This window comes from Eulemur rufifrons, chromosome 1 (assembly GCF_041146395.1).
Source record: "Eulemur rufifrons isolate Redbay chromosome 1, OSU_ERuf_1, whole genome shotgun sequence".
NCBI classification, from domain to species: Eukaryota; Metazoa; Chordata; class Mammalia; order Primates; family Lemuridae; genus Eulemur; species Eulemur rufifrons.
The window spans coordinates 49,790,106-49,805,394 of NC_090983.1; the positions used below are offsets into that span (position 1 = coordinate 49,790,106).

Genomic DNA, 15,289 nt, shown 5'->3' on the forward strand with positions numbered 1-15,289 from the left:
AACTTATTTGGAATGTATTTTGGGAATGTGGTGTTATTAGTTACACAGCCTGTCAAAAGGCATGCTGAGCAGCTGTAACAGAGGTACAGAGCTGTAATGCTGACAATTTCTGGTAGGGCTCTTTGTGCTGTATAACTCCCCTGCTCCCCACTTTCCTGGCCAGTCTATGGAAACCAGCCTAGTCAGTTCTTTTGAATAGCAAGTGTGTCAGTTTTCCAAGCAGCATTGTTTGTTTTGTATTTTGTTTTTGTTTTTTACCTTCTCAAATTGGTTCAATTTCCTGCCACAGTTGTGTTCCTTCAAACATTTGGTTCTGCTGAGTTCTATTTTTCTCTACAGTGATTTTTCAATTACCCCTAACTAGCAGAAATTATGATTTTTAAAAGAATTATGCATGTCAGCATTTACTTTCCTTACCAAAAAACGAGTATAGGTATTTTAAAAATTATATTTCTTTTAAGCATATGGATTGGTGGTTAAAATAATGATCACAACAACAACAGTAGAATGCCTAACATTTATTGACCATTAATATGTGCCAAATGCTAAGTGTAGTACACAGATGAACTCATTTAATATTCACAATTCTGTTAGGGAAGTGATTTACATTTTACAGATGTAGGAACTGAGGCATAGAGAAGTGAAGTAACTTGCCCCACCATGTATTTCATGGCTTGATACTAGTGAGAATATGAAAAATAGAGAAATGGAGATCAATTTAAAATCTTTAAGGGCGATGACAGAGATGACATTGTGCCTGAGGCTCCCCACAATGGCCTTCCCTGTGACCGGGTGATAGATAGCACCACTCCCATTTCATTAGGAAATCTTCTAAATGAGAAGAGTCAACCTAAAAACTATTGGATAGTCTCTGATACATATTTAAAGCGTCAGTTTTATTATTGTGGAAATGCAAATGAGCTTCGATCTTGGTGTCCTTTTGTGAGCAACAGTTGGTAAAATAAGTGTGGAAACAATGACTTTTAATAATTTTTAAAAAATCAGTTGTGCAAATGTTGAAGGAACATCATCCCGAATTTTTTGCAGTTGAAGAAAGAAAAGACTAGGCTAACAGTAATGCAATGAAGTCACTACCACAAACAAACAAAATGCTTAAAACTCCTTCCAAGTTCAGTGCCAGAATATCCTTGGAAAGTGAAGCTTATTTAATAAGGGAAAATTTGGTGACGCCCAATGTGAAGAGATAGGCAAAAGAGTGTAGGAAAAGGCAGGCAGGCTGAGAAAGATGCCGTTTTGGTCACTGTTAACAAATGACACATTCTATTGTGCTCAAAAGAATATTTAGATGAGAGAATGAAATTAACCAAATTCTTTATCTTATGATTAATATTAAAGTATAGCATGGATTTGATAATTTGCCCAATTTATTGTTTTTTTCTTTTTGTCTATATTTATAATGTTGATAACTGGTATGACATTTAAATTGGTCTATTTCTTGGTGGTAAAATAGCTGGTAAAGAAAATTTACTATACATACAAGTGTCTCATAAAAAAGCAAGTTACATACTGAAAAAATATGTATACACAGTGAGAAAATTTTTCAGAGGCTAAACTTCAGGAATATGCAGTATCAGGTTCTATCGTGGATTGACTGGTTCCGCAATACACAGGGCTATATTTATTAGCTATTTTTAGAACATATAGCAGTGATGTAACTAGTTTCCAGAATGAAAACTAATTCTGTTAGCTACTATTTCACATTATATTCAATATTAATAAGATTAATTTGGCAAGAGATTCCTGGTTTTTCATAGTTCAGACTGTCTTTAATTTTGACATATTTACTTTGGCTAGATAAATTCTGACATTAAGGCATTGTAAATGTTTTATGAATAACTTGTATAGTATATTTTAAAAAATGCTTATTTGAAACTAGAGCTGTTGGCCTTGCTCTAGTGTTTCATTTATCATGATCACTCACAAAATGAAATAAATAACTGAGAGTTGACATGTTTGTTTTTTGATATTAGTTGCTATGAAAGTTACTCTTGGGAGTAATATTTCATCTTTGAATCAAGCCATAAATAAAGACAAGAAAAATGGAGACTGTCTTTTAAATGATAAGGCATTTATATTCTATTCTTATAAAATTTTTCCTATAAGACATCTAAAGTAGTGCCTGGAATGATTAATTATTTTTGATTCAGTGAATGAAGGCATGGTAATTAAGAAGAAAGACATCAGTACTTAAAATTCATTTCACTCTTCTTCTATATTAGTTCCCTAAATTAAAACCTAAATTAAAATAGAAATTTTTCTCTCCAATTTTTCCTCCTTTTGTTCTGGTATTAGTAGGTCTACACCCTCAATATTAATACTAGTTATGGATTACTATTAAATATAAAAACATCATATGGTATTTAAGGATACTTGTGATATCTTTTGTAGATTTTCTGATCTGTCATACTCCGTCAATGGTATCTTGTGTTGTCAGTTGTATTAATACTTTAATGTAAATGTCCTACCTCCCTAGCTAGACTGTATATGTTCTTTGAGGAAAGGGATGATTCTTACTCTATTTTATATCTTCAATGTCTAACTCAACAGTGTTGATTGTTTAAGATATTTTTAGCAAAGTTACCTATATTAAGATTCAAGGAATATTTTAAATAATGAATTTATCTATATTCTACTATTTGAGTTTCCAAATATATAGAAAATATTTTTGACAATTAAAAGCCAATCAATTTATTTAATCAACACATCATTCTTCAGCAAGATGCTTTAATTATTGCTGATTTTTCTGGTGAGATAAAATACTCTATTGATTTTAAGAAGAAATAGTGAAAACATTTATGGCATGATATTGATGCTTATTTTCCTGTAACTTTATTATTAGTTACAGTTACAGTTCCTGTAACTTTATTATTAGTTACCCAGGCTGGAGTGTAGTGGTGTGAGCACACACTTATCTTGCTTCAGCCTCCCAAGTAGCTACAGGCACGTGCCACCATGTCCAGCTAATTTTTCTTATTTTTTTAGAGACAGGTCTTGCTATATTGCCCAAGCTGGTCTTGAACTCCTGGGCTCAAGTGATCCTCCTGCCTCAGCCTCCCAAGTCACTGGGATTACAGGTATGAGTCACTGCACCCAGCATTTTTCTGTAACTTTATGGGTCATTATTGTTCACCTAGGTATCTTAGAAATTTAGAAAACTCACCTTCTTGGTACTTATTAATCTTTAATACAATTATGAATGCTCATAGGTTTATTCCTCAGAGTGGTTTTAATTTCTAAATAGAAAAAAGAAGAGATAAAAGAATAGTAAAATGTGTTTTAATGTAAAAAAAATTTTTTTTGTTTGTTTTTTTGTTTTGAGATATGGTCTCACTCTATTGTCTGAGCTAGAATGCAGTGGCCTCATCCTAGCTCACTGCAACCTCAAACTCTTGGGCTCAAGTGTTCCTACTGCCTCAGCCTCCCAAGTAGCTCGGACTACAGGTGCGTGCCACCACACCCAGCTGATATTTCTATTTTTTTTTTTTTTTTCTGTAGAGACAGGATCTCACTATGTTGCTTAAACTGGTCTTGAACTCCTAGCCTCAAGAGATCCTCCTGCCTTGGCCTCCCAAAGTGTGAGGATTACAGTATGAGCCACAGTGCCTGGCCAAAACAATTTTTTTAAATGGAGAATTGAATATGTCATGTTGAATAAATACTAAGTGTTAAATAATTTACAGTAGATATCTGACCAAATGTGTGGAATCAAGACAGCACGCACAGGAGAGAGAATAGCTTTTTGTTGTGGAAGCAGGTAACACTTCACATTGGATGTGACATTTCAAATAGTTCTTAATGGAAGAGAGAAGTTTGAGAGGTAAGGAGGGGAGAAGAACATTTTAGGAGGAAGCCCAGAAGAAAGAATGGGAGAATACTTGAAGAAGGTATGGCAGAAGATGAGAATAGAGATGTAACATAAAGGTGTGTGTTAGTCCACTTGTGTTGCTATAAAGGAATACCCTGTGAGCTGAGTAATTTATAAAGAAAATAGGTTTATTTGGCTCACAGTTCTGCAGGCTGTACAAGAAGCATGGCACAGCCTCTGCTTCTGGTTAGGGCTTTAGGCTATCTCCACTCATGGCAGAAGGTGAAGGGGCATCTTTGTGTGCAGATCACATGGCAAGAGAGGAAGCAAGAAAGAGAGGAAGGAGGCACAAGGCTCTTTTTAACAACCAGCTCTTGTAGGAACTAACAGAGTGAGAACTCACTCATTATCATGAGGATGGCACCACGCCGTTCATGAGGGTTCCACTCTTATGACCCAAATACCTCCCACTAGGCACCCCTTTCAACATTGGGGACCAAATTTCAGCATGAGGTTTGGAGGGTTAAATATCCAAACTATAGCAAGATGCAATGATGAGAGGTCTTGCACTAATTTCCTAGGGCTGCTGTAACAAACTACCACAAACTGGGAGACTTGAAACAACAGATATTTATTCTCTGACAGTTCTGGAGGCCAGAAGTCCAAAATCAAGGTGTTGAAAAGATGGATTTTTTTTCTAGAGAGTCTGAGGGAGAATCTGTTCTATATCTCTCTTCCAGCATGGGGTGGCTACCAGCAATTCTTGACATTCCTTGGCTTGTAGACCTATCACTCCAATCTCTATGTCTGTCTTCATATCACCTACTCCTCTGTGTCTTTGTATCTTCTCTTATGTATCTATGCTAAGGAAAAGTATTGGCTTTAGGGCCTACCCTAAATCCAGGATGATGTTATCCTTATCTGCAAAGACCCTCTTCTAAGTAAGGTCACATTTACAGATTCTGGATGGACATATCTTTTGTGCGGCTAAAATTCAACCAACTACATGTCTTTTGTCAAGGATTTATAGATAGACTTAAAAGACTTTATAAACAGGGTTCTGCCTTTATTACACTTGTTATGTGGAAGACAATACTTACTGGTAGAGAATGAACAGATAATGAAGGCTTGAATTAAGGAAAGTGGGTTTGGAGAAGACAGCTGAATTCAAAGAGAAATTTTTGAGGTGTATACAGAACTGAGTGATTTAAGGTGGGGAAGAGTGAAAGTGATCTTAACAATGATAAATGTGAGGTGTCTGTGAGACATTTGGGAGAAAATGTCTTGTGGCAGTTGGAAATAGGGGTCTGGGCTTCAAGAGAGAGCTTGTATGGTCAGCTGTTAGATGAGTGGCTCCCAGTGAACCACACCTGTGAGTATTCACATCCTTGTCCCTCTGTTGACTGACTCTGCTCTTGGCTATGTGGTTGTCTTTAGTCAATGGGACATTAACAAGCATTATGCAGGATTGATAAGCTCTTGCACATTGGGCTTATCTTCTTGAAACAGTCCCTCTTGGAACGCAGCTGCCATGCTGTAAGAAAGGCCAGGCTGTCCTACTGGTAGAGGAGCCATGTAAAGAAGACCTGGAGAATGAAACACCACATGGAAACAGGCCTCCTGGAGGAGAACTGAGCAGCTTAAGCCACAGTCAGCACTGAGGCCCTAGATATGTGCCAGAGGCCTTCTCGGACCTTCCAGCACAGTTCAACTGCTAGCCAAATGCAGCCACATGAATGACTCCAGCTAATATGAAGTGAAACAGAAGAACCACTGGTTAATCCTGTGGTCCTCAACCCCCAGGCTGCAGCCCAGTACTGGTCCATGGCCTGTTAGGAAATGGACCACGCATCACTGCCTGAGTTCTGCACACCACCCCCCTCCCCCATGGCACCCGTCTGCCCCACCCTGCCTGATCTATGGAAAAATTGTCTTCCATGAAACCAGTCACTGGTGCCAAGAAGGTTGGGGACCTCTGGGTTAATCTACAGAATTTTGAGAAGTAGAAAAATTGTTTTAAGCAACTAAGTTTTGAGGTGGTTTGTTATGCATCAGCCTTCCTTTATATATCTGGTGATGCTTGCTGGTCACACAATTAAAATCAGTGATGTCTGTTTTAGGAGAAGAAATGATTAGCAGGCATGCTTAGGAGCTACAGGCCCGTGCCACCACAGCCAGCTAATTTTTCTTATTTTTTTAGAGACAGGTCTTGCTTGTTCATTGGGCTTCAAGAGATTGGTACTAAGTTGTGGAATGTTGGTAAGGGTGAGATGGAACCAGAAGCAGATCAAGGTTGGCTTGGCAGGTGACTTTGGAAGAGTATGTTTCTGCTCTAGATCTAAATTTCTACGTGTGTAAAATGTGGAAAGCGTGGTATTAGATGGTCTCTAAGGTCCCATCCAGTACTAAAATGTAGTGGGTTCCCTTTGGAATAACAAAAGTTACCTTGCATGTCACCCAGTGTTTTGCATATTAAAAGTACTCAAATGTTAATTGGCAAAGGCAATGCTAAAGAAATAGATACTTAGATCAAAAAGGAATCCCTGATTCTTGAAAACTACAGATAGGAAGACCCCTTTATCTTCTACAATGAAAGACTACTTGGGCAACATTTACAGCTTGGTGGAGAGGTGGAAGCGTAGATGGGGAGCGAGTCTGCAGAGACTCTTCCTTGAGCTGACTGATCTATCTTCACAATATCATACCTTTTCAGGTATGATAGTTTGTGCCCAAGGGGATTCTATAAACTGCAAATGTTGTAGATCATATTCTAGATAGTTTTGATGGAATTAGCAGATGAGCAGAAGAGGGCAGAATTACACAGAAAATTCTTTGGAGCTGTATTTAATGAGGGAAAATATATTTTCTTTTATTTTCTAAAGGGACCTCTTCAAAGTTCCATATTGGGCCATTATTTCCTAGAGGGACTTTTTCAAGATTCTGTATTGGGCCAAGTATCTTCCATTTGCCCCTACAGATCCTCCTTTGTTCCCCTTGCTCTCTGCCCAGAGGGGATATAGATTCCATCAACAGGTTCCAACACTTTCTAGCTTCTGGTTCATGCACATTAGCAGTCACCCCCTTTCTCTCCATCTAAAAAGTAATCTTTCTGTCTATGGATTTGCCTATTTGGATTATTTCATATAAATAAAATTACACAATACCCGGTCCTTTGTGAATGGCTTCTTTTACTTTTCATAATGTTTTTAAGGTTCATTCAAGTAGTAGCATGTATCAGTGCTTCATTCCATTTTATGGCCGAGTAATATTCCATTGTGTGGTTACATCACATTTTATTTATCCATTCATCAGTGGATGGACATTTGGATTGTTTCCACTGACTATTCATAAATGTCTAACAATTAGAAATCTATAACAAAAAAAACCCTGACTTGTAACATTTGCTGATTTCCGTGGTGTAAATGTTCCCATCATGGCTGATTGCAAGCTACATGATGTGACTGAATGCAGAACTGGAAAGAGATGCTAACATAGGTTCTTGCAAGTCCAATGTACTATTAACCATCTGATCACTCAAATGACCAGAGATGTGGCCACATGCAGTGAAATTTCCACACAATATTACTTTAGGATAGTAATTGTGATAATAATGGAAGTAATAGAACAACTAACATTTCTTGAACACTTTCTATGTGCCAGGCACTGTGCTAAGCACTTTTTCTTTATTTAATTCTTGATCATCTCTGCCAACTTTTTGGCAGCTGGCAGCTCCAAACTACCAGTATTCTATGCTTGGTTTACTGTCTCTAGCAGGTCTCCCTGCTGTTTCTTAAATACTTCAAACATGACATATCTCACAACTTTAGCACTTGCTTCCTCTACTTGGTACATTCTTTTTCCAGATATCAACACAGCTCATTGACTCATCTCCACCAGGTTTCTACTCAGGTGTCCTCTCCTCCTTATAAATGCTTTTCTACCACCCCATCCCTTTATCTAGTCTGTTGCAAAGCTTTATTTTTCTTCATGGCACTTAGCACTAACTTTCTTGTACTCCGTATATTTATTTTCTTATTTGTTTGCTGGCTGTCTTGAAGGCAGAGTCTTTGTTTTGTTCACACTTGCATCCAGTGGCAAGGCCACACCCTAAACCATGTTGACTAAGCTGGGAAGTTTGGAACAAGTGCCTCTCTTCCCCTCTCAGCCCCTCCCGCTGCTGTCAGAAGAATGTTTAGAGGACAGTCTACCCCAGTCCCTGCATCACTGTTACTGGCTCAAATCCTAACACAGACAGGACACAGCTAACGTAGGTGGGAGATAATGCAGTGATGTGGCTAACAGTGAGTCTCACCCTGGAGCCAGACTAAATGGATCTGTACCCCAGCTCTGAGAGATCTGACTGTGTGCCTTGGGTAAGTTACTCAATTTCTCTGAGATTTTCCACCTTTAAAATGAGATAAGTCCCCACCTTATAGGTCTGTTGTAAGGATTAAATTAATATATTAACTTAAATTTACCAACACATAGCAAGTGCTCAATACATCTTGTGTGCTTAGCTCTGAGAACACCTTCCTGGAGTAAGCCTGCCTTACTGTGTAAGTCACCTGTGTGTGTCTGCCACACAGAAGCTCTGTAAAATTCTCCACTGCCGGCTCTGCTGCTTTTTCTATGACCCTCATCACTGGCATTCTGTAATTCTGCATGAGTAGTTATGTACTGTCGTGCTGTCCCAGGTTCTCCACCTGTTTTCTTGGACTTCAAAAGAGTGTTCTCAGCCTGCTCCTCTTTCCTGGCAAATCCCAAGGAAAGCCTGATGTGATTCTCAGGCTGACAAGCTGAGACCAGCCAGATCCGGAGCATCCCCAGGACAAAGAAAGAAAAGCCTACTACAGAGGTGACATTGTTATACACAAGCCTCAGGACACTGACGGTAAAGGAAACCTTGGTGGTCTTATGGGATTGAGTGGAAGAAGAAGGAGGAGACAACAAGTTACCAGGAAAGGAGGAGAAACCCCCCACTGAGCAGGGCCAGCTGGAAAGAAGCCCCCTGAGCCCCTCAGGTCCACTTTACTATAAGCCCCTGCTAGACAAGGTCTCCTAATCCAAGTACAGTCAGCCTCTGTGTCCGTGGGTTCTTCACCTGTGGATTCAACCAACGTCTGATTGAAAATATTTGGAAAATAAAAATGGATGGTTGGGTGGGTACTGAACACGTGCCGACATTTTTTCTTGTCATTATTCCTTAAACAATACAGCATAAAGTCTATTTACATAGCATTTATTATACATTGTATTAGGTATTATAAGTAAACTAGAGATGATTTAAAGTATAGGGGAGAATGTGTGTAGGTTATGTGCAAATACTACACCGTTTTATATTAGGGACTTGAACACTTGTGGGTTTTGATATACGCAGGGATCCTGGAACCAATCCCCCTCTGCTACCAAGGGAGGAGTGTACTGTGTTTCACACCCTTCCTTCAGGTAACCTTCCCCCGCCCGGGGTCCGTGAATTTGGTTAGAGTCATGCATTGCTCACACAGGGAACTTCATTTGCTAATTTCAGGGAAATTCAATTCCGTTAATATTTACTGAACGCCCACAAGGTGCTGGGCAGTGTTAGTGGGCAATCCCAGGAATCCTGGGAACCCACACTCCACAGTCACATCCCAGAAAAACAACCCTGCCTGTCTCTGAGCATCCCGATTTCCTCGGAGTCCGCTTCTGGGTCCGGTCCCTGCGAGACGCCAGCACTTCTTCTTACTAGGGCTCCCCACTGGGCTCCCGGGCCTCCCAGAACCGCTAACGGATTGAGGGCGGGGAGTAGGGAGGGCTGGGGAGGTGAGGAAGGAAAGGGGGGAAGGAACAAGGTGCGCGTCCCTCTTTAATCGCGTTCCAAGCAGGACTCGGCCGTGTTCCCAGGCGCGGGTTCCGGCCGTCCAGAGACTCTTCCAGGAACCGCCTGGCATCCCGGGCCGTGGACTTTGGCTGCTCGGCGTCCGCGGCTCCCTCCTCCCCTCTCTCTCCTCCCTCCGGGCTCCGTGCCTCACTCAGGGGCGTGTCCTGCCCTACCTCCCTGTCACAGTGGTCCACTCATCCGGTTACAGCGGCAGTAGCGGCGGCGGCGCCGGCAGCCAGAGCGAGAGCGACGACAGCTCCTGGGCTCCAGGACAGCAGCCGCGGCCGCCGCAGCAGCTCAGCGCCCGTCACCTGAACGGCGCAGGAGTAGCGGGACCAGGGGGTGGGGTCGGTGCCAGCCACTCTGAGCCAGAGAAGGAAGGGGCACCTCCCAGCTGGGATTCCACTGCTGGGAATAATCTACGGCTGGCTGGGGAGGTGGCACCGAGCTGGGAATACTGGTGGGGTAACCATGTGCAGGGACAGCTAGAGGCCTCGGGGCAGGTAAACCCTCCATCCAAGTGTAAAGAAGCAAGGAAAGCTGTGTCTGGGACAATGACCGCCTCTGGCCTGGACTTTGGGGAGGTGGAAACTTTCCTGGACAGGCACCCAGAGTTGTTTGAAGATTACTTGATGCGGAAGGGGAAGCAGGAAATGGTCGAGAAGTGGCTGCAGAGGCACAGTCAGGGGCAGGGGGCTTTAGGCCCAAGGGCCGCTTCGGCTGGCACCAGCAGCTTGGCTCACGGCACCGGCAGAGATGGCGGCAGCGTTGGTGGTGGCACTGGACCAAATGGCTCTGCCAACAGCCAGCCCGCTCCTGGTGGCGGGGACTGTGGTGGGGTACCCCGGAGTCCCAGCTGGGCCAGTGGCGGCCGGGGCGATGGGAGCCTGCAGCGGAAAGCTTCTCAGAAAGAGCTGAGGAAGAGTTTTGCCCGCTCCAAGGCCATCCACGTGAACAGGACCTACGATGAACAGGTGACCTCCCGGGCACAAGAGCCCCTGAGCAGTGTACGGCGGAGAGCACTTCTCCGGAAGGCCAGCTCCCTGCCTCCCACCACAGCCCACATTCTCAGTGCGTTGCTGGAGTCAAGGGTGAATCTGCCTCAGTATCCCCCTACGGCCATCGACTACAAGTGCCACCTCAAAAAGCACAATGAGCGTCAGTTCTTCCTGGAATTGGTCAAGGATATCTCCAATGACCTTGACCTCACCAGCCTAAGCTACAAGATCCTCATCTTTGTCTGCCTCATGGTGGACGCTGACCGCTGTTCTCTCTTCCTGGTGGAAGGGGCAGCTGCTGGCAAGAAGAGCTTGGTCTCCAAATTCTTTGATGTGCATGCAGGAACCCCGCTGCTGCCCAGCAGCAGCACAGAGAACTCAAATGAGGTGCAGGTCCCCTGGGGCAAAGGTATCATTGGCTATGTCGGGGAGCATGGAGAAACGGTCAACATTCCTGATGCCTACCAGGTAGGACTTTGCATCCTCCTCTTCTCCCAGAGCCCACTGGCTTGGGAGCCAAGCCTTTGGCATCCAGGAACACATTAATTGAGGCTCTTTGCAAACACAAATCTTGCTATTTAAATTCCTTCTTGAGTTTAGACCTACACCCTCTTTGATGTAATGATCTTTTCTTAATACACAGTGGTTTCTGGGAAATTCATATATCACCCAATAATATCACCTGTTTCTCTGTCAAGATACTCTGTCTTTAATATCACTGTATGGTTTTAGTATGCATTTGTGAGTTGCTAAAAAAGGATGTCTAACCCAGAATTCCAGTGTTAGTCTGACGAAAATGGGCATTTTGGTGTCTCTGATGTAGGACCATAATGCATTTTCATTGTCTGGTTCAAATATGAAAAGGGAACAAAGTACCTAACTACTTCCCTATCCTCTTCTCTAGCTTAAAGTTACATGAGTTCCAAGGTAGGGAAAAAGAGGAAGAGGAGAGGAATGTCAGAGGAAGAGTGGGACTCTGACTGGTTTGTGCCTTCTCAGCACCTGTTTTAACTGTTTCTGTTGTTGAGGTTAGATAGGTGGAACAAATAGAGGAGCTATTACCTTTAGGCTTGAATACAGCATTATCTGTAGTTAACTTTTCACAGGACGGTGGAAGTAGGTTTTTAGTTTGTGAAAGAAACAAAAATGATATTTGGGAGCACATCAGGTTTTTGGAAAAACAAAAAAAAAGTTTTAAAAATTGATAAATTTTTGGCAGCTTTAAAGCCAATCAGCAAGGCAAACATGCTAGTTTCAAGGTGAAAAGGAAACCTGACATGCTGTGGTCTGGTTTCTCTAAACCTTTTATTTTCATAGCGATTTGAACTTGATATTAGATACTGGATCTGAAAACCAGTCAGTTCTAATTTCTTCAGTATTTATTCACTGAATGTGATGAAACTTTCCATGAGACTTCAGGGTTCATAAGAATTGAAAGTTCTTATACTTGGTTATGAAAGTTTTATAGTCATTGGATGAGTATTTCTTCTAGTGGTCTCATGGAGCTACACGTTTTTCTAGGGTTTGGTTGTTGTTGATCAGAATAGCAAAGTGGTGGGAAGGGAACTAAAGGTAAAATTTTCTCTGTTTCTTCTGAAAGTTGACAATTTTACATAGAAAATTGACTAGCTTGTACTAAAACCAAGTTTCATATTTTTGTGAGATGTCTGTCAACAGAACACTTTAATATTAAAGGATGCCTGTCAAAATACTGTTTTTGTTAACCTTTTGTGATTGATTAGGTACATTGTTCACTATATCCTTCTTAATGACTTTGATAGGTTTAGGTCAAGCAACCAATTAATGGTTTTCAACAAGTGTCTCTTTCTCTACAATCCTTAGGAAGTCATGGGAATAAGTAAAAGAATTTAATAATTATTATGTTGAAGATTCTGTAAAAAATTGATGAACAATCACAAACTCTTTTCTTTCCTATTATTTCCACATCCTTATTGTGTGCTTGGGCTAAAAAAATCTCTTGCTAGTTCGATGATACTTATTATAGCCTGGAATTGCAGTCTTTTTTCTTTATTGCCCTTACTTTTCTTATTCATCCCCAATTGATTTTCTCCCATTTCTATAGCTTTTATTTCTTACTGTCCTCTTTCAGCTCCTAATTTTTATTTAATACTGTTCATATACTGCCCTTCCTTCAAGAGTATAATTCTCTGCCTCTTAAGCAGTTAACTTGCCTTCCTGCTGCCTAGTGTTGTGGCTATAGGTGTTATCACAGGCATAGAGAATCAGGTTTTCAGCAGCTGCTGCTTCATGTGGACTCTCCCCTTAGTCTGCAGACCGAATGTAAAACAAAGTTGTCTTTTAATATTTGGAAGCTGACATTGGGAAAAGGGAGGTTTTTTTTCTCCCAGGGTAGTAAGGATGGCTGTAAAAAAGATGGGGTTGTTGGAAGCACTGACAAAAGGCAGGTAGGGGAGGGATGCTATACAGGTTGGGAGTTTAAGATCTTGGTTTACTTTGCTTTCATTTCTATCTGGTTAGAAAGTTTCTCTTTTCTTTCTCCATTGTCTTCTGCTATATGTTTCTGTGTTTTTAACTTGGTGTGTTTTTCTTTGTCTTATTTATGCTATTCTTCTTTGATAAAACTATTTTTTCCTTTATTATGATACACCACAGTCACCATTAGTGTGACCTTGGGAGAATTTCTTAATCTCTTAGAGCCTCAATTTCCTCACCTGTAAAATGGGAATAATAATACCTACCTACCAAAGATTATTGTTGTGAAAATGAAATGAGATATTGCATTAAAGCCCCTAAAACAATGCCTGACACGTTGCAGCTACCCAGAATATGGTAACAGTTTATGATGACAATGATATCTAGTTTGCTAGTATTCTGTTTCTTTCTCTTTACCTTATTTTCAATTGTTTTTCTCCTTATCTGGGACTGAGATGTGAACGTAATGTGTTTTGAACAGCCTAATCTTTTGCTGAGCCATGTTCCATTCTTAAATTAAGTATTTTAGAACTAGCTTTATATGCAAGGAATATAGAATTATCTATCCTTTCACTCTTTACTTAAAATTCTCTTAAATGTGGTTGGTAACACCTAACCATATCCTAGCCTACCCCAACTTTGACACTTTCTTCCTATTAGTAACAACTCATGCAATATAAACTTTTTATAGGCTTCTATTAATGTTGCATCCTTCCCCAATTCTAGCATTTCCCCCATCCTTTCCATTTCCTTATGTTACAGATTTCTCTTAATGAAAACTGATAACCTTCCAAATGCATGTTCTTTTATCATGATATTGTTTTAATTTTTATCATATATAAAGAAATATCTTGGAGTTTCTATATAAAAATATAACCATCCTTCCTGATTCTTTATTAACTACAATACTTTTAAGGTGATTCTTGCTCACATTCATCTGGTATACTTTTTTTCTTCAGGAGGTGAAATTTTTATCACACAGAGTTTCAAATTTTGATCATTTGATAATTACATTGCTGATCCTCTTGGAAGATTGTAATGTGGGCAAGAGAAAGGCACTGAAGACACTTTTGAAATTATGATAAGCATGGCATTTTGGGGCCAAGGGCAGAATATTTAATGAAATGGTAAAGTTGAATAAAAGTTTTGATAGCAAAAACCCTCAGTTTATTTCATTATTTTATATTACTTTCTGCAATTAGTTCTAAAAAACAGACTTGAAATTAGGAGAAAAATAAAGAATTGCAAGTGGGGGGAACCTCCATTCATTTTGGGTATACAGTATGGATCATGGTGACTGCAATTTACCTTTTTTCTCTAACAGTTATAAGTTATTAAACACCCCACTTTAATATAGTAATGAAAAAATTGCCCTCAAGAGGTTGAAAATGAGAGCACTCAAGTAACAGGTGTTCTCTTTGAGATTATTCTAAGCATTCAGAATATAGCACTTTAAACATTAATAAAAAGTGTGAGATGAATTTTTGTTAGTGTTGATAATGATGATACAGGTGTTTGATGGGCTTGGGTCTGAAAAGCAGCAGGATGTTTTGTTAGGTGAACTGAGAAGAGGAAAGGGGATGACGCAGAAGGGTTACAGGTGTGCCAGGCTTTCAGAAGACCTGATCTGTTTACACAGCAGATTCATTTATTCATTAGTTCCAACAAATATGCACCAAGAGCCTGTTAAACCTAAGGCCTTGGGTAGGGGGCTTATGGGAGTACAAAGGTGAGAGGACATGCTTCTTATTTTCCAAGTGCTTACAGTGTAAGGCCGTGTGCAACACAAACAACTAGTACTAAGCTGTACTTAATAAATAGCAAAAAATAAATGGTATTGTCTCGGGGGAAAATGGAATCACTTTGTGACTGGGCTCAGTGATGCAAGACTTCCTGGAAGAGGTGCCCTTCAAGCTATAGATAGGGAAATCTAATCCCAATTGGAGATGTTTGTTGGGTAGGGGCAGGTGATCCAGGTATAGCAAAATGGCTTCAGCAGAGACACAGTGATGACCAAGTACAAAATATATGTAGGGGACAGTGGATGGTTTAATTTGGCCAAAGTATAGCATGTGCCAAAGTATATCATGTGCTATAGAATGAATATGCAAAAGTAAGATGAGGGCAAAAGAAGGAAGGAGTTTGAATGTC

At 40.6% G+C, this 15,289-nt stretch overlaps 1 protein-coding gene across 1 annotated transcript in view; it reads left to right on the forward strand.

Moving 5' to 3' along the window:
* Positions 1–10,240: 10,240 nt before the first annotated feature.
* PDE11A (phosphodiesterase 11A) overlaps positions 10,241–15,289 on the forward strand; it is a 335,245-nt gene continuing 330,196 nt past the window's right edge. The window contains exon 1 of the mRNA XM_069470433.1: positions 10,241–11,152. Within this exon, the coding sequence (XP_069326534.1) occupies positions 10,241–11,152 (912 nt within the window). The remainder of the gene's footprint in view (positions 11,153–15,289) is intronic.